Source organism: Meriones unguiculatus, chromosome 12 (genome assembly GCF_030254825.1).
Source record: "Meriones unguiculatus strain TT.TT164.6M chromosome 12, Bangor_MerUng_6.1, whole genome shotgun sequence".
Taxonomy (NCBI): Eukaryota; Metazoa; Chordata; class Mammalia; order Rodentia; family Muridae; genus Meriones; species Meriones unguiculatus.
The window spans coordinates 91,570,753-91,593,131 of record NC_083360.1 but is presented as its reverse complement, the minus strand read 5'-3'; the positions used below and the strand labels follow the sequence as shown (position 1 = coordinate 91,593,131).

Here is a 22,379-nt window from a genome sequence, read left to right as displayed (position 1 = left end):
TAGTGAGTATCACAATGCAATATCCAGATTGAAACCAGAGAGTTGGGGATGGGGAAATCAGCATTTGAATTAACAAGGGTAAGGCATATACATTTTAAAAGAACATTATACCAACACCTTGCCTAGCCAAAGTAAGGCAAAATTTCCCAACCTCCACTACAGGAAAAACAAAACAAATCAAAACAAAAAACTCTCCCAGATCTGGGTCTGACAGCCAAAGGTCCACTGCCCTGTATGACAGCAAAGACCCACCACTACCCAGCCACCAAGACCACAGGAGCCAAAGCCCTCTTATCCTCTGCTCCCCTCCATTTAGTCATCCCCATTGTGTGCAATGCCACCTCCCCTTTCCTCGATGCACATCTTAAACCCCTTTCTATTAAACTCAAAACCCCTTCTGCTTACTTTTGCAAACCCCAATACTCCCTACCCTTAACCAGTCTCTGCCTCAAACTCATTATTTAACGACCTCCTCCCCTACAGCCCTTTCCTCTCTGATAGCCAGTCTGACACTGCCTCAGTCCTCAATTCCCTCAGCTCCAGCGGTTACCAAATCTCACCTTCCTCATCTAAATCTATCTTCTCAGTCTAGTCCCACCCCACTTCTTGTTTCCCCCTAACTTACAAAACACTCCAGTCCCTTCCACCATATTGGATTCCAAACTTCTCTTACCAAAAACTCATCACTTATATTTCTTAGTAGTAAAGACAACAATTGTGCCAACATGACTGCCTATCAAGCTGCACTTTCATGCCTTAGGACTCACCCCACTTTGCTCCAGGCTATCCTACTACACAACCCAGAAAACAATATACCTAACCCTCCTTCAACACAGAATATTCATTACTTACATAAACATTTCACTCTAGGGGCTGGAGAGATGGCTCAGAGGTTAAGAACACTGGCTATTCTTCCAAAGGTCCTGAGTTCAATTCCCAGCAACCATATGGTGGCTCATAACCATCTATAGTGAGATCTGGTGCCCTCTTCTGGCGTGCTATATAAATAATAAATAAATAAATCTTTAAAAAAAATTACTCTAATACTAAATCCCTTTATCATCTCTCTGAATGCACCTGACTCTCACACCAGCAGATAAGATTTTTTACAAACCCAAACCTACAAGATATGTCAGCAAACTAACTCTGTCTCCACTATATGACCCCTTCCTTACCTTTCGTACTCACCAAGTTATATAGGTCTGAAGTTATGACAGTCTAAAAAACATTTTAAAGTTTGTAAAAACAAGTTATGAAGGTCTGAGGATGTAAAAACAGTGTGAAAGTCTGTAAACACAAGTTATGAAAAAATGTTAAAGAAAAAAAGTGAGGCAGTGGCGGAGTACACCTTTTTAACCTCAGCACTCAAGAGGCAGGGGCAGGTGGATCGCTGAGTTCAAGGCTGGCCTAGTCTACAGAGTGAGTTCCAGGACAGTCATGGCCACACAGAGAATAAACAAAACCTAAACCAAAATAAAACAAAACAAAAAAGGTTATAAGGTCTGAGGATATGAAATCTTAAATAAGTTGTAAGACTCTAAGAAAGTAGTTTAAGGTATGAGTCTGAGAAAGTCATTTAAGGTATATGAAAACTTGTTTCAGATTCCTCTCCTTTTCTCTAGGCTATTGCTTGCGTCTCCCAAACTTTTACTATGCCTCAAAGACAAGAGTCTACAATACAAAGTTCAATACAGATTACAAACAATATCCAACATATCTAAAACTTTTGTCTCTTTCTATAAGCTTAGAGTTTCCTACAAGCTTCAGAAAATGAACCTGGATCCTCCTCTCCCAGGTCAAACAGACTCTAGAGAAGTACTCCTGTCAAGCAGCAGCCTAAATTTCCCCCCTTGAGTGGAGAATCTCTCCCCCTTTCCCTGGTGTTGAAACCTAGATTCAATAATCTACCCTTTGTCTTATTGTTCCTATAAGATAACCCTATATTTAAGTCAGGTGGCTCATCCCCACAGGAAGTGAATATAGGGAAAAACCATAGAGAGTGAGAGGAAGTCGGAGAATGACTAAAGAGGCACACAGGAAGTAGAAAGGGAGGGCATTCAGTTTGAAAGTTGTTTTTGTTGTTGTTGTTTTAAGACACCATAAAGAAGGAATTTTTTCCTTCTAGGGTGTCAGCTGAGCAGGAAGGTCATCTGGGTGCTTTCTCTGCCTCTCTGAGCTAGTAGATTTTTCACTCCAGCATCTGGCCTTTGAGTCTTTACTGATAAAATCAAACTGACGGTTTTTGTTTAAAAACAACACACAACACATGTTCTAAGCATTAGTGTTCAAACTCATTTGAAAATGCTTTTGAGCAAATACTCTGATGAGCCATACAAAGTCGTTTCTACCAGTGAGGGACCACAAATATGATGATTGTCCCATAAGACTGTAGGGCGGATGAAAAACTCCTTGTTGGTAGTGGGAGTTCTGGGAGTCCAGTTATGTTACATAAACATGTTTTTGTTCTAATCCCAAGTATGGGCTATGAGGCTGCTTTATACTGTCCACAGCATCAGACGGTTTGTCTTGTGTGGGCTCTGAGAGGGGCATGATCTTCGCCAGCTGCAGACAGTTTAAGTCTGAGGACTCTGAGAGGAAATAAAGGCCAGAGCCCACAGAGGGAAGGGGGCTCCGAGCAAAGAAGGCCGCTGCTGTTCCCCGCTGCTGCTCTTGGCTGCTGTTGTTGCAGCTTGATGGGAAGTTTAGAGGTACTCTGAATGAAGACTGGACTTGCCCCGAGGAAACGGAAGACCCTAACCAGCAGGAAGTAGCTAAAGAGGACTACACCCCCTTTGCCCACTAACCTTCTTTCTCTCCTACCTGGTGTTGGTGTGTTGGAAGGGACTGGGGAGAAGGAGAGAGGGAGAGGCATAAGGACCCCAATAAAATAAAATAAAATAAAATAAAATAAAATAAAATAAAATAAAATAAAATAAAAATACATGCCTACACTTGTGCCTAGTGACACCATCGTTGTACCGTCATAAACCTATCACTCGTGTGTTTGTGGTGAGGCTGGAGCAAGCAAACAAATTTGCATTGGATCTGCCATTATGTGCAGTATGTAATAGTTGATAATTATGTTGATATAATAGTTGATAATGACAGTATATAATATATAATAGTTGCAGTATATAATAGTTGATAATTACGTTGATATAATAGTTGATAATGACTGTGTTAATTAGATGTAGACTGCTTGCTGTCTACATTATCTTAAAATGTTCTTCCTCTCCTTAGAAAATGATTTGATGTGAAGCTATGTGCCGTGTTTTGCTGGCAGCTTCTCCCCGCATCTGGCATTTACTACCCCTCTTGATTGCAGGAAGGGCCTATGCTGAAACACGGCATCTAAAGTTACATAGTGATGATTTTTCAGAATGAATCACCATCATTAAGCATCCACTAGTGTAGATAATAATGCATTATATATAGGGACTTCTAATATGCAAGTATTTTAAATAACCTTGTAATTTATACAAAACAAAACCTTTAAAAGATATAATGTACAGACCTCCTAATATCTTCTTAATTTTTTATTTATTCTTCAAGAATTTCATGCATGCATGCAACATGCTTTCATCACATTTAAGTCCTCCAATTTCTCCCATGCCCTGCACTGCCCTCAAAGGAACATTCTGGATCCAAACTAAAGCACAACCCATACACTGATCAATTACTTTTCAGTTATCCCTTAGCCAAATCTGCCTTTTTGCAACATTCAAAGACCTTAATTTCTCTGTAAGCTACAAATGATAAGAAATTATTAAGGAATAATACTACAAAGAATTTTTTTTTTCAGAAAGCATTTTTTCTTAGGCACCATGAAAAGCAAAGTTGTACAGTAAACATCGATTGGCTTTGGAACACAAGGAAGGAAGCATTCACTCACCAGTGTTTACCACACCGTCACTGTCTGCTGGGGACGGCAGGGTCCTTGCCAGCAAAGAGAACACAGATCATGGGTGTGCAGGCACCCAGATTTTCTCTAAAAATGTCCGAACCAGCAGTCTGTAATGCTTTTCTTTTCCTCTTTCAAGACTGGGCTCCTACAAAGTGCACTAAGGGGTTTGTTTTCAGTTCTGCTCATCTGTTTATAGACCTTATGGGGGGCATTGGTGGTGCACACCTTTAGTCCCAGCACTTGGGAGGCAAAGGCAGGCAGGCAGATCTCTGTGAGTTCGAGGCCAGCCTGGTCCACAAAGCAAGTTCAGGACAGCCAAAGCTACACAAAGAAACCCTGTCAAAAAACAAAAACAAAATCCCAACCCCCCCCCCAAAGAAAACAAAACAACAACAACAAACAGACCTTGCAAGGCAGAGCAGATATTTATGTCTCTTCCTGAAGATGGCGACACAAGACCATGTCTTTAACACAAGGACAGCTGAGGTACCAAGAGCCCAACCCATGGTGTTGATGTTGAAAATAAAGGTGTAAAAAAAAGAAAAAAGAAAGAAAGAAAATTAAGGTTTTCCCTTTACTTGAATACACAACATTCTTTCAAAGTATAAATAAGCAATAGTCCTGGGCCAGTTAGTTTAGAAGCTGAATTACCTCGACCAGTGATTCTCGACCTCGCTGCCGCCCTTTAATACCGTTCATTGCTACTTGCATAACTGTACTTTTGCTACTGTTATGAACTGTCAATATCGGTGTTTTCCGATGGCCTCAAGCGAGCCCTGTGAAAGACTCACGACCCACAGGTGGATAAGCACTGACCTAGACAGTTGTCTTCTTCGTAATAGTAGCAGTAGCGGAACATAGCTGTTCTCAAGTGGGCAGGATTCATTTGACCTGTGAATTTGATCATTTCATGAGTCTCTCTCAGTTTTTACAGAAAGGATTTAATTTGGCTACAAAACTCCCGGTTTTTCCACCGCTACCCCTTAGCTAACTCGTTACTCATCCTCTATACCATGCTGCCTTCTTGGTCTGCAGGCTATCCTACGAGACTGAAGCCCTCTGGGAGAAAGGAAGGCCAGGTCTGCACCAGCTGTCAGAGCACATTTTCATCTGCTCATTAGCCGGAAGGCAGAATGGTAGTGAAATGTAGGGCCACAAGCAGAGATGGCTCTTAGACCGGTGGGCCGTTTCGCATGAACTGCTTAAGCCAGTCCTTGCTAGAATTATGCAAGGTTGTAGCTCAATGCAGAGCACTTTGATCTGGCCCTGACCCTCATTGTGAAAACAAGGCCATGGCTTCCCTGTCCCCTCACGGTCCATATTATTCTGTTTGACAAGACCTGATTTATTTTTTTTCAAGTCAGAGAAACTTGGCCTTCATGTCATCTTCTTTGTCCCTCTTTTTATTATCGTGATACTTCTGTGTGGAAGCTTTATCTGAGGGATGGAAAACCATCCTTTCAGATAAAACAAAGAAAAAGTGTTTGATATTGTGTCATTTTGGTGTCCCAGTGAAACGGTCTTTCCGGGATGCACGCTCTTGAGTCTGACAAGGAGGCTTACTGTGACAAGGACCACGTGTAGTGAAGGCAGAGGCCCAATGAGCACTTGCATGTGTCCTTGTGAAAGGCCTGGTCCTGAGGCCACACCACCAAAGGGTGAAAGGTCAAACAGCTGGAGACCAGAGGTGATGGGTAACCATTTGAATATTGTGGCTATCTGCTGAATACATCTTGTGAACCACCTCAGCCCCCCCATGGTGGAACAGAAAACTCATGAGAAATAATAAACGCTTTAGCTACTGTATGTTACATTGGCTTATTACCTGGGAACAGACAGATGAGGACACATTGCTCCAATAATGACACACGGGGCTGAGCAGATTTCTCTTTGGGAAGCATGGCTCTATGCACACGTTTCATTTTCCTCACGATCGAGCCCTAATGTCCAGCTGAAGTGTCAGGAGGGTGCTGCCCACGATGTAATGTGCTTCTGAGACACTGGAACACAGATGTCACGCCAGCGCAGCCCTGTCCTCGCCACCTTCTCTGCCAGGAACCCGCCTGCCCAGCACTTGGGCAGTGGGTGCTGTTTCTTAACATGCTAACAGCAAGTTCTACAGAGCACTGTGATGACAGTCGCTTCAGGAAATCATGATGCCTCCACACTGCAAATTATCATGTGGGTCGGCTTTCTCTCTCTCGACATGATCGGGCACATTCAGGGTGATACGCCTCTAGACCCTTATGGTTGAGAACTCTGTCACTATGATTTTTAAATCTCTAAAATTAGAAATATGACTTTTCTAAATTATAATTAACACTTATCAGCTGGTTGCTTATGACTATAATCTCAGCAGCACTCAAGAGGCTGAGGCAAGGGTAGTACCATGACTTCAAGACCAGCCTGAACTACTGTGTAAGGCTTTGTCTCAAAGTGGTGAGGGAACACAGACTCAGAGGTGAAGAGCACTGGCTGCTCTTCCAGAGGACTGGGGTTCAATTTCCAATACCCACATGGCAGCTCACAACCCTCTATAACTCCATTTCTAGGGGACCTGGCACCCCCACACAGACATACCTACAGGCAAACCACCAATGCACATAAAAATAACTAAAACAAAAAACAAACTCGAGTCTCATATTTGAGTCACTTCAATTGTCAAATCTAGTAAACATAGCTTTGAGATTTTGGAAAACTGTAGGAGGAAATTTAGGAAAAGCTACGTGTCCTGACTAGTTTTTTGTTTGTTTGCTTGTTTGTTTGTTGTCAGTTTGATCCAAGCTAGTGTAATCTGAGAAAAGGAAACCTCAATTGAGAAAGCCACTCCACCAATTGTCCTGGGGACAAGCCTGTGGGGGCATTTCCTTGATTGATGCTTGCTTTGGAGAGGCCCAGCTCATGTGGGCAGCGCTGTTGCTGGGCAGCATGGAGGTATATAGGAAAACAATCTGAGCAAGCCAGGAGTAGCAAGCCAGAAAGGAGCATTTCTTTATGGTTTCTGCCTCAGTTTCTGCTTCTAGGTTCCTGCCCTGAGTACCTGTCTTGATTTCCCACAGTGATGGACTATGACATGAGAGTTGTAAGGCGAAACTCTTTCCTTCCCTAGTTGCTTTTGAAGAAACTGTAGCTGATGTCCTGGCTGATGGCGTACGCCTTTAATCCTTGCACTCTGGAGGCAGAGGCAGCCAGGTCTCTGGGAGCTTCAGGCCAGTCTGGTCTACAAAATGAGTTCCAGAACAGCGAGGGCTGTTACACAGAGGAACCCTGTCTAGAAAAACAAACAAACAAAAACAAAACAGAAGAAGCAGGAGGAGGAGGAGGAGGAGGAGAAAACACCCTGACTAAGACACTATGTACTTGGAAAAACAATCTGTTGACACAGAAAGGGCTCCAATATACATTATTATATTTTAAATGTATGCTTCAAAAGGTGCTACCTGTTGGGTTAAAATCTATGTTTATGTTTGAATGTATGCTTAATAATTTAAAAATGCAAGAACAGGAGGGAATCTGGCTTCTGGGAAATAACCAGAAGCAACTTTCTGCTGACCCCTGTCTTGTACTTTCTGGTTTTTAAAGCATGGAAATGTGCTATGGTTCAAAATTTAAAAAAAATGTTACTTGGGTTTGGGAAGATATAAACTAAAGCATTTCTGTACCTCTGGGTACATGAGCTTCATTTTTTCTTGTTTATTTGTATAACATATTTTTGGAAATTTTTGTATAATTGCAAAAGCAACATTTAAAAAATTATTGAATCAAGACAAAAGTCCAGTGGTGGTCCCACCATTCAACGAAATGATCACTAATTTTTACATTTATTTCTTGCACGTGGTGTGCATGCATACATAGACATGTGACTACGTGTGCACACATGTGGAGGCCAGAGGCTGAAATTGCACATCCTCCTCAATCAGTTCCTTAATCTACTTTATACGCTGAGCCAGGATGTCCTGCCTGTTTTTAAACCATTTTACTTGGGCTTCCTTAAAGCCTCTCCTTTCCAATCCCCCAACCCTAGGTAGCAGAGAGAAGGCTGATGGGGGGAGGGGGCACAAACCCCTTTACTTCTCCCAGCTGTTTAGGGTTCCTTTAGTGCTATGCCAATTCTCTGTCAACAGCAAAAGCTGAAAGCAGTCCCCTCCAAGCCGTTGTGTTCAAATGTTTCTCTCCATCAGCCTCTGTCTGCTCCAAGCCTCCACACCATCTGTTCTCTGGTCTCTCCAAACTGTCACCTGCCACACAGCACACGCCACCACTCCATGCCACCCCTTCTCTTTCTGGGCTCTCCTATTTATATCCTCAGAGCCCTAGACACACCCCTCTCCGTGCTGCACGAGGCAGGCCATTAACAGCTGGCAAAGACCATGCCCCACACCAGGCAGTTATCAGCTATGGACAAACTAAAGCCCAAACTAAAATCCCACACTTGGGATTAAAACAAAAATATATTTACCTAATATAATTGAGGTTTTAAAGAAATCGAAACTTCCATTACAGCAGGATGATTTTTTTTTTTTAACAAAATCTGAAATATTTGATTTTTTCAATAAGAATTCAGGAGCCAGATGCTGGGGTGAAAGCCTGCTAGCTTAGAGAGGTAGAGAAAGCCCCCAGCTGACCTTCCTCCTCAGAAGCTCTCTTTCTCTATGAAGTCTCAAAAACCCCTCAAACTGAATATCCCTCCCTTCTACTTCCTGTGCAACTCTATCCATTTCCTAACTTCCTCTTGCTGGTTACTTTTTCCCCCCTATGTTCACTCCCTGTCAGCTGGTTGTGTGGTCCACCTTTTGACCTATGATTGACTTTATTTAATCCTGCCTTGGATTAAACGTGTGTGCTAAGGCTGAGCCACACCACAACTAGAAACAGGTTTTTCCAGTGAACAATACAATCTTAGGGTTCAACGTGTGATCAGATATCCTGTAACAGCAGGACCTCTCCCTTGAATCCAGAACTAACCTGATGGGGTAGTCTAGTGTGTTCTAGGATTCCCTGCTGAGCTCTAGAGCTGGGATTACAAATAGGTTACCATCTCCACCCAGCATTTACAAAGACACTGGGGACCTGAACTTTGATTCTGATGCTTGCACACCAAGACTCTTACACACTGGGCCATCTGTCCAGCCTCAATATTATTTTTCATCCATTAGATTTGTAATTACAAATCTATAGATTCTGGGATCCTTCACACTCATGACCACTATTCTATTTGTGTGTTGACCAGTTCAGCTATTTCCTAAGATTTTTCTTTGCCTGTACTGAGATCATAGTTATTTTCTTTATAAAAATATTTTTATTTTAGTAAATCACTTATTTTCTTTGTAAAATGATTTTCACAAGCCTTATAACATGAGTTTTATCCCCAGAATCTACCGTGGAAGAAAACCAATTCCCAGAAGTTTTCCTCCGACCTCCACATGCATGCTGTGATACGCTGGCACCCAGTACATCACAGCACGCACACACTCACAATAGTGATGATGATGACGACGACGACGACAACGATGTGTGTGTGTGTGTGTGTGTATAGGCCCAGAGCTCAACCATAGAAGTCATCTTGTTCAGCTAAAATGCAGCTTTCAAAAATATTCCCAGGCTTCTAAATTTGGAGTTTGTCCGGACCGTATAGGAGCTTGAGTAGAAGCTTTTTTGTTTGCTTTTGTTTTTGAGACAGGCTTCTCTGTGTAGCCTTGGCTGCCCTGGATCTCCTTTTGTAGACCAGGCTGGCCTTGAACTCACAGAGATCCACCTGCCTCGGCCTCCCTAGTGCTGGGATTAAAGGTGTGCACCCCCCCCAACAAAAGTTAACTCTGTAAAGCAGATGGTCGTTCTTATCTGTCAGCATGGCTTCAGTCCGCGCACCGGGTTGGTTTTCTCTCACATGGCACGTAAGGTTCATATAAGGTGTCTCGAGTGGGCAGGGTTCCCACGGTCCAGCAATCATCTACCAGGTACTGATTTACACCCTTCCCACTGAAAAAACAAAAAAACAAAGGGTTCCCTGATTCTTTATTTCAGATTTGAATGAAGTCTTCTTGTAATTTGAAAAGTATTCTTTGGCTAAAGGAGCCCTTGATTCCATAGCTACCTCGAACAGGCCTTTTGGGTGCCTCTATTATCGTATTGAAAAAGAATTTCCCATCCAGATGTTCTGGGGCTATCAGATGTGTTGATATTTAAACTTCACCTGTAGTTCTGCTAATTCAGGGAAGAAGAAAGGTGATGGCATCACCACGGCCACTCGCTGCTTGGTGGGCAGTACCGAGGGACAGCTGCTGAGGTGTCTTTGGGCCACCACGTACGCGCATCCCTATCAGCCGCATACAACTACACACCGCACCACACACAGCCCGGGACGCTGAGGCAGGAGGATTATCGGGGGTTCCTATCTACAAAAAGACCAGTCATTGTCTGAGTTCACACAGCTGTTTCGTGAACACAGTAGGGGTTCTATGTCCCGGATTAGTCACTTCCCCCGCAGCTGGGACAGCAGCCTCTAACAGAAACAAGATGGGAAAATGCAATTTTGCCTCATGGTCCACTGTGGCAGGAGTGTTAGCTGTGGACTGGGAAGCAAGAATAGACGGGGACCAGAGGGGCAGGTCTGACCTCCAAAGGCTCCACCTCTAGATATCTAATTTCCCCAGCCAGGCTCCAAAGGCTTCAAACAAACAAACAAACAAACAAACAAACAAACAAAAAAAGTGCCATGAACAGCTTAAAATGTGGTGCCGGTTCCAGATTTAAACCATCTCAGGCCCTTTCCAAGGCCGGCCACCAGGACATGAGCGCAACTTTAGCTTCCCGTTTGCTGACACTGTCAAGGCCGTTGCCGCTCTGCTCACAGAGAAGCAGGAAGGACCCTAGTAAGTACACAGTGAGAGTGAGTGCTGGAAAGGCTGTCGGAGTTCTAGCCCTTGAAATTATTTGTGTAAGCACGGAACACTGAACGTACCTCCCCTGTGCAATCGAGATGCAACCTCAGATGCAACTAACGTAAGTCAAGAGCTCAGCACATTGCTTGGCGCGACGCCAGAGCCAACGTCACCTGCTACTATTAGCAAGATAAAGTTCCTGTCTGGGAACAAAGAGAAAAAACAAGTAAAGCTCCTTATCACATATCACTCGCCCTCATCACATCACCTGCTGACTGTTCTTGCAAGCTCAGTCTCGCTTGAACGCCTCCTTTCTCAGCAAAACTCTCTCCCTTCTACATGATAAACCCACTCTCAACTCCATCTCCCCAGAACCTCGGCCTGCAGAGCAGGAGACCAGTGAGAAACACCCTCCTTCCAGGCTCCAGACATAACACAGCTGAGTGAGGACGAGGCAGCTGAACACACGGTCGTAAGGTCGGGCAGGCCTTGCCAAAGCTTCAGACACTCCAGCTCTGGATGTGGTGATACCGTTGCTCTTGGTGACTGTAGCACCATACTGAGGTCTCGTGGGTGACCTAACGTGGGTGGATGGCGAAGGGGAGCGCCTCATACATGCCCTGGCAGCCAGCACTTGCAATGCTGGTCACAGCCAGGGTGGCGGTGCTCCAAGTGCTACGCAGATCTTGCCATGGAATACACGGGCCCTTTGCCAGCCTCAGGACCCCCAAACCGGAGGCCTCAGGGGGCATCTAATTTGCCCCGAATTAAAAGGACAGGTCCTATCCCAAATCTAAATTCTCCTGTGGAATGTTGGACATTCTGCCTCCTCTCCTCCAAATAAGACTGGCAATGCCCTCTTCCAGCCAGCCTCATGCATCATGAGTCAATAGCTTCCCCCAATCCCTTGAGGACCTTCTCAAAAGGACTAGATTAAAATTACCAGCATCTTTTGGAGACCCTGTTTCAGACCTTGCTTCTGACGGCTCCAACTCTGTCGTCCTGCAGTCCATCTACGGAGCAGAATGAATAGTTACCAGGCAGACAGAGTTACAGGGCAAGGAAGGAAGATTCTTCTCTTCTCAGTTCAAGGGTCCTCCTGCTTTTCTTGCTGATCCTTTGGCAGGTGTGGTGTTTTGAATAGGAATGACCCCCACAGACTCACTTGTTAATGCTTGGCCCATAGGGAGTGGCACTATGGCTTTTTGTGGCCTTGCTGGAGGAAGTGTGTCACTGTGGAGGTGGGCTTGAAGTTTCCTAAGCTTAAGCTACGCCCAGCGTGACCCACAGCCTTTTTCAGCTGCTGGTGGGTCAAGAACTCTCAGCTCCTTCCCCAGCACGCTGTCCGCCTGTACGCTGCCATGTTTCCTGCTGTGACAGTAACGGACTAACCCTCTAAAGCTGTAAGTCAGCCCCAATTAAATGTAAGAATTTATAAGAGTTGCTGTGGTCATTGCTGTCTTAGCAACAACAGGGACTTACTAATGTGTAAATTTAAAAGATTTCTTTGCGTGCACTCATGCCAGCATTTATGGCTGTGTAACAGACGTGGGCCAGGTACCCATGGAAGTCAGGAAAGAGTGTCGATCTCCTGGAATTAGAGCTCCAGTTGGTCAGGAGCCGCCAGGAGCCGGTACCGGTAACCCAAGTTAGGTCCTCTGCAATGCCAGCAGGTGCTCTTAACTGCTCACCTTTCTCAAGCCGTGACCCTTTAACACAGTTCCTCATGTGGTGACCCTCAACCATAAAACTACTTTGTTGCCACTTCCTAACACGTATAAATGCGTGGCACCCCATATCAGCTCTTTGCCTATCGACCTATAGTGTGTCTGAAATAGTCCCCCCTATTGCAGCCATAGGAGTAACAGGAGCAGGGTCCTTAGGGGCCTTTCCTACTTGTTAGCTGCTGTCTGCTCTCCCACGCCGAGTGCGGTTGGGAAGCAAAGGGACACTATGAGGATTTACAAAGCTACTTGGGAGGTCGAGGCAGATAGATTTCTGAGTTCAAGGCCAGCCTAGACTACAGAGTTCGTTCCATGACAGCCACGGCTATACAGTGGGGCATGGGGAGGATTTGCAGTGCCAGGGGGCAGCTTTGAGTATGTTGGCAAATGTGTTCAAGAGCAGAGTCCCTCCAGGTGGATGGAACTGAGTTGCGTACAGTGTTGTTCACCTTTGAATCCCAGCCCCTCCCAAAGGCAGAGAGAGGCTGAAACACAGTCCGAGTGTGGCACCAAAGCCCCCGAGCAGGTTTCCTGCAGTGGCCAGCACGCAGTGGGTGCTCAGCAGAGGTGACGGTGGGTACTTGTCATGGGGCTGGCAGGAAGCTGCCACGGTTTAGCCATCCTGGTCTCAAAGGGCAGAAGGTAAGGTGTAAACTAAGATAAAGTGATCACAGGCGTAGAGGAACAAGGGCCTGCAACCCCCAAGGTGTGACAGGCATGCTTAACAGCAACAGCAAGAATGAACCTGATCTGTACACCAATTACCGGCTTCCAGTTGCACCCTCCATACCATCCTCACTAAGTGGCCACAGCAGTGCTTGTTTAGACGAAGTTCTCATCTTTCTCAAGCCGTGACCCTTTAACACAGTTCCTCATGTGGTGACCCTCAACCATAAAACTACTTTGTTGCCACTTCCTAACTGTAATTTTATTAGTTATGAATTGTAATGTAAGTATCTGATAGGCAGTTTATCTCGTGTGACCCTCTCCCAAAGGGGTCCCATGGCAGATGCCAAGCAGGAATTGCTGCAGCGAGCAAGCCGGCTTCCTGGGGATGGCCCACCCTTCTGCATGGCTGCAAAGGGCGAGCCCTGCAGAGGCTCGGCCCCAGGGACCTGGTCTCTCCCGGATCGCCTCCTACTGCCGACCCCCCTTCCCACGCTTGTCATTGCTGGGTTCCTCACGTATCTGGCACGGTGTGACACTGGATGTGAGGAGACCCTCCCTGCCTACGGTCTGGTGACTGCTTCCTGGGTGTTAGCCCACTGTTAGGCAAATTTCCTACAGATGAACATCAAGATGGATTTTCATGAAATAATGCTGTTTAGATGAATTGATTTTATGATTCCTGGTAATGATTTTTATAAAATTCCTGATTTGACTCAAGTAATTTTATCATTTATGCAGCATTCTGCCTCCATGTGTATGTGCGCACCAGATCTCACTACAGATGGTTGTGAGCTACCCTGAGGTTGCTGGGAATTGAACTCTGAACCTTTAGGAAGAACAGCCAGTGCTCTTAACCTCTGAGCCATCTCTCCAGCCCAACTCAAGTAATTTCAAGAACTTAAAGAGATAGTTGATGGAAAGTTTAAAGTCAGAATCAAAAGTAAAATGTATCTCCTCCTACATATTAGCAAAGACCGCAAAAGGAGTTCAGTGAGCTCCCATGCGTTATAAGCACTTAGATCACACTAGAAGGAAAAACAGACTTGGGACAAGGTAACGATCTAGAAAAACATCATTCTAGGTTAGAGGCAGGGATGAGGTCAGAAGTCTCGGTGTACACCGTGATAAGAAAAATCCCTACATAAAGGAGTCGGTAATTCTGAGTACAAGAACAGATAACGGGTGACTAGCTAGTTGAACTATACAAAGCTTCAAAAATAAGATGTAAGAGAGATCACCTGTTTCTCACTAGGAACCTTGCTAACCTATGACATTAAAAACAAAAACAAACAAACAAACAAACAAAACTATTGCTTTGGACTTATAATGAGCTTGTGAACTGGAAGATAAATAAAAAAATACTATTGCTTTGAACTTACAATGAACTTGTAGAATGGTAGATAAGAATATTGCTTTGAAAGATAAAGTATTTAGTTAGGTGTGTTTTAATAGAAAAACTTGTAATCAATAATTCTGCTGTAACTCCCTTTGTTTTTCGATAATTGCTTTTATGGCCGTGAGGTAATTTTTCTTCTTACATAGAGAACTTTGCCTTCCAGGGTATGAAAATTGCTAGAGAAAAATAAAAGTTGGTTGGAGCCTACCTTGCTTCATCCACCAACTGTGTGTGTGTGGTTCTTCCCCCCTTTTCTTCCTCTATCGTCTGACCACTACCAGTGGCCTGCCAGCCACCATCAGCGTAAACAGGTGCCATCAGCTTCTAAAGAGTTAGAAGAGTTCAGAGTTTCTTGCCAGCTACAAGGAGTGCTGGCTGGGAGTCACTAGAAGTCTGGCCTCTGGGTTGACTCCACATCCCACCTCAGTTCACCCTGTGTCAAGGCTGGCTTTTGACTGTCACGACCCACAGGTTGGGAACCACTGTCTTAGCTGAAGACCTTGGATGGGAGATTAAAACACTGAGCAACACTTCCCTCAGAAGATTAAGCTTGAAGAATAATGGAAATAATCCACTAAAATAATCTGAAAGGGCAGCTGCATTCCTGGGGGATGTGCTGTGTGCTAGGACTTGGCCCCAGCGCCTTGTGGAAATCTCCCAGGTTCCACCCTATGCAGACACCCCACAGGGAAAGTCTCTGTGTTTCTGTAACATAAACAGCCCTCTCTCTAAAGAATCGGTTGCAGGAAACTGCTGGCGTTCCACTGCTTCCATGCCCACTTAAGACACAATGGGTCTCCCAAGTGTGACAAATATTTGAAGAGACAAATAAAGGCCAAATGGAAATGTTCACAAGCCCAGTTGTTTCTTGTGGCTCCATCATGTCCACCCTCCAGAGTGTCTAGGGACCGGTGTACAATGAATGAGGGCTTAAGTGCAGAGCAAGCCAGTAATTTGCCTAGTGGTTTTTTTCCTGACACTTGACCTTGATTGAAACAAAAGTAAACTGTTGGATTCAAAAGACAGCACAACCAAGACCGCCTTAGACTCTCTACCCCAGGATCCCTAAGCGGCGGTAAGCCCTATGCCCACGCTGCTGTTGGAGAAGATGATGAGGTATGGCTCTGGAGCAGCGTGAATCCTACCACAGCCATGACGGTTTGCACACACACTACCAAGTCTCGCCTTTGTTCTCCAGGCGGGGAGCAACAGGGGCAGTGCAGGTCTCCTGGTTTAAAGTATTTATCGTGCCTTGCTCTTCTTCATAGAACATTTGCCTAGTCTCATGTTGTGTGACCCTCATGAGGCTACAACAGGCTGGAAGTATGTGTCACCCCTCAATATTCATTCTTGGCTTGCTACACCTTTCAAAGCCAGGTATGCCACACACAAAATGAGACAGAGGAACCCAGACTGACCATATAATGCTTTCTGTTTGCTATTTCTTTCTTCGCAAGTTCCCTATTAGGCATGCTTTAGGCACGGGAGAGGAAAAACACCAGTAGTCACAAGGCTAGATTTAAAAGCATTTAATGACATAGCATATATTTAACAGGTAGGGCAAAAGTTGAGAGGTACGGGTCGTACGATGGAGCACCAGGCCTGAGCGACCACCCCCTGTCCAGGCTCAGACTCTGGAGTTCATTCCTATCAATGCCATTTTGATTGTGCAGTAAGATGAAAATTTGTCATTACAATAGTTACAGTGACAGAGAAATGCACACTATGTATCAAATAGCAAGGTAATGAAGCAAATTATAACAGTGTGGCCACGCACGAGCAAGTAACCTTAGAGTAACATTACTTTGTCCAGTAAATGCTTCAGTTCCACTTATACACTTACCAATGATTTAAAGGGTTTATTATACATCTAGTTTTATTATACTTTGTACTAGAATTATCTCAAACATACAATATAATGTATTTCAGAAAAAAAGATTGAAATTACAGATTTAAAACCTTATTCAGTTTTCTATTCCTTCTTGTATACCGACATTCTGAACTGTCACAGCAACTGATGCAGAAAAGCCGCATGACACGTGTTAGTAAGTGATGCCAGATACAAATGGTCTGGCCTGTGGGTTTACATGGAGCTGCGCTCGGCTGCAGCAAGAGGTCATAACACACGATCTGTTTAATAAACGTTGTCCCCGTCGTGGGCACTTGTAATAGTCAAGACTCAGGGTAACCACTGAAGTGAATGGAGAACAGTGTCAGGAAATCGGTCCATCGTCTCTGGAGAGCACAGGAAATATTGTGTAAGCACCGCTGCCTTGAAAACCAACAGCATCAGAGGCGGGTTATTTCCAACACAGCCTCACAAAATTGAGGAACATTTTAAATAGTGAGATCTAATCTATATAATTTCATTTAAAAAATCTGGCTTTCCCTCTGTACCTCAAACTTTTGTAACTTGGAGATAAAGTGTTTAGGTATGTTCCCCCCACCCCTCAGAAATACTCTATAAATTAAAAAAAAGATTATTTAAAAAAAAAAAAAAGAGGAAAAAAAAATCAACTACATGGAGGAACATTAGGCACAGAGTAATGTGTTGGTCTGAGCGTGCATGCTGGACTCTCACTGGAGAGGGAAGAGAAGGGCAGGATGACGGGGAGTTCACTTCTTTTTGCCAAAAAGACTGAAGCGCTTCTCTTTGTCCTTCTCTTTGTCCTTTTCCCTCTTGCCGGGACTCGACTCGCTGGTGATGGTGACAACGCTGGTGGGTAAGGTCTGTGCCCGGCTGGATGCTGGCGTGCTCTGGGTGCTGGCAGACATGTCGTGCTTGTCAGAGGAGATGGCAGAGGAGATAGCCTGAATCCATGTGTTCATCTCCTCCTAGACAAGGGAAGGTACACGGGTCAGCCCTGGCCAAGAGGAGTGGGCCTGAGACACTCGGGTCTTACTTCCATGCCGACCCAGGCCTGGCAGCTGGAAGGCCTGGGGCGGTGCGCTAACCAGGCTCACCGTCTCTCTGTGTGTATGTGTTTTCGGAATATCAGAGTGGATCTGCTCAGCCTCTCGATGAGCCCTAACTCTGCCAGACAGTCCTGCACACCTACGAGAGCTAGGTAAGACGAGCCTCAGGCGGGAGATTTCACTCACCCTACAAAGGGCACACCCTTCCTCCGTAAGAAAAACGTGTTTTTGTTTGTGTGTGTATACACACATGTACGCAGACTAGAGGACAATTTTCCAGAGTTGAGTCTCTATATGAAGTGGGTGCTGGGGCTAAAAGTCATTAGGTGTAGTGGCACTCTCCCCGGCTCAGCCATCTCACAGACCCCCTCCTTTCCAGAGTCTCTCTGGGTAGAAGGCCTTTACAATGGAAACTGCCACACGCTGTGATCACTGAGGTAACCCTCTCTTCTCAAGGTGGAGAGGCTTCTGAATGCGCAACAGGATATGTCCTCAGCCTCGCACTGCCTCACGCTCCTAGGTGCCAGCGGACCCAGTGCGGGCTGCACTAGCTTCCCTCCCTCGAGGACAGACAACAGATGACAGCTGCTGCTCTAAGCCCAGTGCTAGTGACTGTGGAGACCACACAGCTGGATACCCCACTAACACCCCGTGAGCTTTGGTAGCTGAGAAAACGGAGCCAAGTAGTAACTTACGTCATCTTTGGCTTGGAAGAGGTACTCGTTGCCGTCACTTAGTCTGCAATTTCAAGAAAATGATATTTTACAATTACGTAGGTAACGATTTCATATTAGAAAGTTAAAAAAATATAAATAGAAAATACAGGCAGGGCATGTTGGCGCCCGCCTTTAATACCAGCCCTCCGGAGGCAGAGGCAGGTGGGTATCTCAGAGTTTGAGGCCAGCCTGGTCTGCAAGAAAGTGCCAGGAGAGCCAGGGCTACACAGAGAAACCTTGTCATGGCAAATACCACTTGTATTCTTAATTGCTGACCAGAGCTGAATCAAGAGAAAACTTCAAAAACGCTGAGTTCTCCTGAAATCCTAGCTTCTCAGTTTGTCTCCCACATCTGTACCTTCTAAAGTTGCCCAACTGACATGGAAAAAGTCCCCTGAACGTTTCTTCTTGGAAGGAGGGCAGCCACAACTGGGAGGCCATCACTGTGACACAGTAGTCTGGCACATGGGTGCAGCAGCAGGTCCATGGAGGGTGTGTTAAGATGGAGCAGTCACGGAGTCAGGCTATCTGGGACTCTTGTGATAAATGTTAGAGTCCTCAGTAAAGAAATAACAGCTTCACCTGTGACCCCAGTGCAACCCTTGGCTCAGACCATCTAAGATGAAGCTTGCCAGGTCCAAAGCAACAGAGCAAGTGAGCAGCACACTAGGTAACCAGATGCCAAGATGTTCTACTTTTTGCACTGAAAAGGGCATTTTAAAAACGTGCTTGCAGACCTGACAACTTGCAGGACTTTTCTTCCCTTTTCACCATGTGGGTTCTGAGCTGTGAATCGGTGGCATCAGGCTTGGCAGCACCTTTACCCACTAAGCACCCTCTCAGCCACCCTGCCTTGTTTTTTTTTTTTAATTTTTAATTTTTAAGAAATAAAATAGTTTGCCTATTTCCAAATATGTGGAGAATGGGGTGTGGATTGGCATGAGGAGTGTATTCCACAAGGAGGAATCATTTGGAAGCAGAGGTGTGGGAAGAGCAGGGGAGGACAGGGCCTGCTCCACCCAAGAACTTCCTGTTTGTCTCCTCAGGCTCTAGGATGACTCACAGTACCTATCCCTGGAGCAAATAATGGCAATTTCCTGAGACTGCTTAAGCCAGAAAGCCTCCAAATGGCTTTGTAAAGCTTCCATTCTATACTGAGATGCAGAGCCCGGGAACAGTGTGTTCCGGGTCATGAAATGAAGGCTCCTTTCCCTCTGGGTCCAGAGGCACAGCTGAACACAGACAAGCTGAGCCTGGGTCCCACATGCTCCAGCAAGTTGTGTGTGCAGGCTGGGTATTCACTCTCTTAGGGACCCAGAATGGCAGGAGGAGGCACACCCACCGGAGCGCCTTTGAGGAAAGACCAAGCCAGAGGGAGATGAGCACAGCCAGGCAAACACGGAGCTTGACACGCTCACCTTAGCTTGAACACATGCTTCTTCTTCTTGTAATCGAGAGCCACTTCACAGGCAGCCTCCTTCAAGCTCACGGGGACCTCGCTGTGGTAGGGGATGCCGGAAGCAGCACTCTTGGCATCTTTATAGAAGCCCATTTCTTGGTTATTTATGACACAGTAAACATTGTGCCAGGACCTGAGGAGGGCGGCAGAGAAGGATCACCAAGGTTCCATGTCTCAAAGAACCTAGACTCTACATAAAAATGATTCACCCCTTGTTAAAAGCCTTTCTAAACTCAACTCATTTCGAGTAACAGCCCCCTGCTCCCCCCGGCAGCACACACGGCTCAGGAAGAGGTCAGAGGAGTGCAGCTCTCTCTAGTAGAGAACACGCGACCCCCTGTTCCTTCTGTCACACGCTACACGCCCAGCCCGGCAACAGACAAGGCTCCTTATTTCCAGGCCCAGTCCCGCCGCCTTCGTGGCCTTCTCTCTGTGGTCCAGCCACTGACGAGGCGGGAGCTCCGGGGCCAGGAGTATTTCTGGTCCCTTCAGGGAGTTGGCCTAAGGTGTGCTCCGAGGGCATGGAAACCGTTAGGGCGCGTTAACCGAATCACAGCCGCAGCCTGGACCGATGCGAACGGCACACGTCGACCAGTGCCCTTGGACGGTGGCTGTCCTACGTGTACACAGCCGTCCTAGACATTTGGCTGACCAGCTAAGCACACAAGCTTTGGAGTTAGCTGTGACTTTCATCTTAGCTTTGTCATTTACTGAAGGTCTAAAAAAAATGCTTCCTATAACCTCTCAGAGCCCCTCCTTCCTCATCAGCTAAGTAATAAACCAACAGACTGGGGGGGGATGGCGAAGACTCCTACGAAGGAGTATCTGCGCATGCTAAATCCCACGAGGAGTTCTACGATGAAGCCACTTCACGTCAGGAAGACTGTCCAACTTCCCTCCAGTGAGCTCCTCCCCCGATACGCCACCACAGGCCCATCCCTGCTGTTCTTGCCCACACACCATCACCTGCCCCCTCCTCCACTGAGCACTGTTCTCAACACTGGTCCCAGAAGAATGGAAAGCTCTGGAACTCCCGAATGCAGAGCCTGCATGACCCTGGGCCCTATCTGGCCAGGGTGACTTCCCTTCCCACTGCCCACCGGTGCTGCCGTTACCTGCTCGAGGCTTTCTTATTGTGGGCCTCCCACTCGTGCTTCCGATTGAGGAAGCCTTCCATCTGGGCCGCTGGCGCCTCCTGCGTTCTGGCTGGCAAGGTGGCCGCACTCTGGGCTGGGAGTGCAGACTTGGCCTTGCGGTCAGAGGTGGGAGAGGGAATGGGACTGGACTCTTTGGAGCTCGTCCTCTGCTCTGCAGCACCGTTGACCATTTCACTTGTGTCCATGGTTTCTGCCATCTAGGGACAGCGGAGAGGCCATTCAGCTAACCTCGAGAGCAAGGGGCGACCACATACGCTCTGACTCGCACACGTGGCTGTGTATAAATGCCTGGCACAGATGGAGGCAGTACAGTAAAACCATTGCACACCCCGCAAAGCCAGCTGGACGCCAAGGACATTAGAAGGTGGGAATGGATTAATGCCCGCCCGCTTGCGGGAAAATGAGAAAAGCAAAATGCCAGTTAAGTTTTACTGCACTCTACTCCTCTGATTACTCCATTTTCTCTAACATAGCTCAGATCACCTCCTCGTACTGTTACTTTAAAACACAAATACAGTGGTAACAATCACACAGATTAAGTATGAGAGTGGACGTTATACAGCAGCCACCTTACATCCAAGGGCATCACCAGAAGGCTGAGTTGAAGCAAAAGGGCATTCACAAACAGATGGAGAGACAATCCTAACAGAACTACACGGCATTCCCCCAGATGCAACAAGGAAATACCTCTGGTTTCTGAAACAGGCTCCCTGCTTCTTCTCCCAAGCCCTCCCTCCAGTATCACCATAAACACATGCAGAAATTAGGACAACAGTCATGCACACCCCAGCTATCATCCCCGTTAGACTCTGGAGCTGGAAGGAAAGGAGGCAAATTCACAAACACCAGCTGAACCACGTCTGCCCAAGTTGATCGCAAGTGGGTTGTAGTTTGTGTTAAAGGAGCTGGAAAAGCCAATCACAGTCACTCAACACCACACAGCTATTTACCCCCAAACAAAGACAGAACCAGGGCCTTCCCCATCACGGGTGGTTGATCACGGTGCCCTGCTGCACTGAGACAGCCAGGCTTCCAGCGGCTCTGACCCTTCAGGCTGGAGACGTCTTCAGGAGCGTTCCTTCCCAAGCTCACTTAAATTCTAACCCACACGGGGTTTCGGCTTTGGAAATGTAGTAGGGTCTTGATTCATTATCGTTTTCGGCCTGTCAACTGTGTACCATTAACTGTAGCAGCCCCTGGCTGATACACCCAGGGCATGGATTAGGAAGTTACTAAAGCAGGGTGTGGCTGGTGCTTTAGTAGATTACAGACAACCTGCACCCCTTATACACAGACAGACATGGAAGTATCGATGGCACAGTCATTAGCTGTAATTCCCCACCGCTGCTGCCCAGAGTCAGAGGGACACCCAATTAGCAGCACCCTTGGCAGTGTAAGCGGGAGACTGGCCACCACCACTGGAACACTCAGATCTGTCAACTCTCTTGCTTAGGTCTTATCTGCGTTGATAACCCAGCGTGTTATTTTAAGCAAAGCTAATTATCTGGGAAATGGTAATGAAAACTTGGCAAAAGGATATGCAATTATATATAAACT

General features: G+C 46.1%; 1 protein-coding gene across 4 annotated transcripts in view; it reads right to left on the bottom strand.

Annotated features, from left to right (window-relative positions):
* Window positions 1-16,088: 16,088 nt before the first annotated feature.
* Window positions 16,089-22,379, bottom strand: part of Sptbn1 (spectrin beta, non-erythrocytic 1) — a 162,786-nt gene continuing 156,495 nt past the window's right edge. For 3 of the 4 annotated variants that reach the window (XM_060366189.1, XM_021646916.2, XM_021646919.2), the window contains 4 exons: window positions 20,781-21,019; window positions 19,625-19,798; window positions 18,186-18,228; window positions 16,089-17,409 (listed from right to left, as the gene is read on the bottom strand). In XM_060366189.1, the coding sequence (XP_060222172.1) occupies window positions 17,191-17,409; window positions 18,186-18,228; window positions 19,625-19,798; window positions 20,781-21,019 (675 nt within the window). In that variant the 3' untranslated portion in view covers window positions 16,089-17,190. The remainder of the gene's footprint in view (window positions 17,410-18,185; window positions 18,229-19,624; window positions 19,799-20,780; window positions 21,020-22,379) is intronic. The other variant, XM_060366190.1, reaches the window with a different exon arrangement.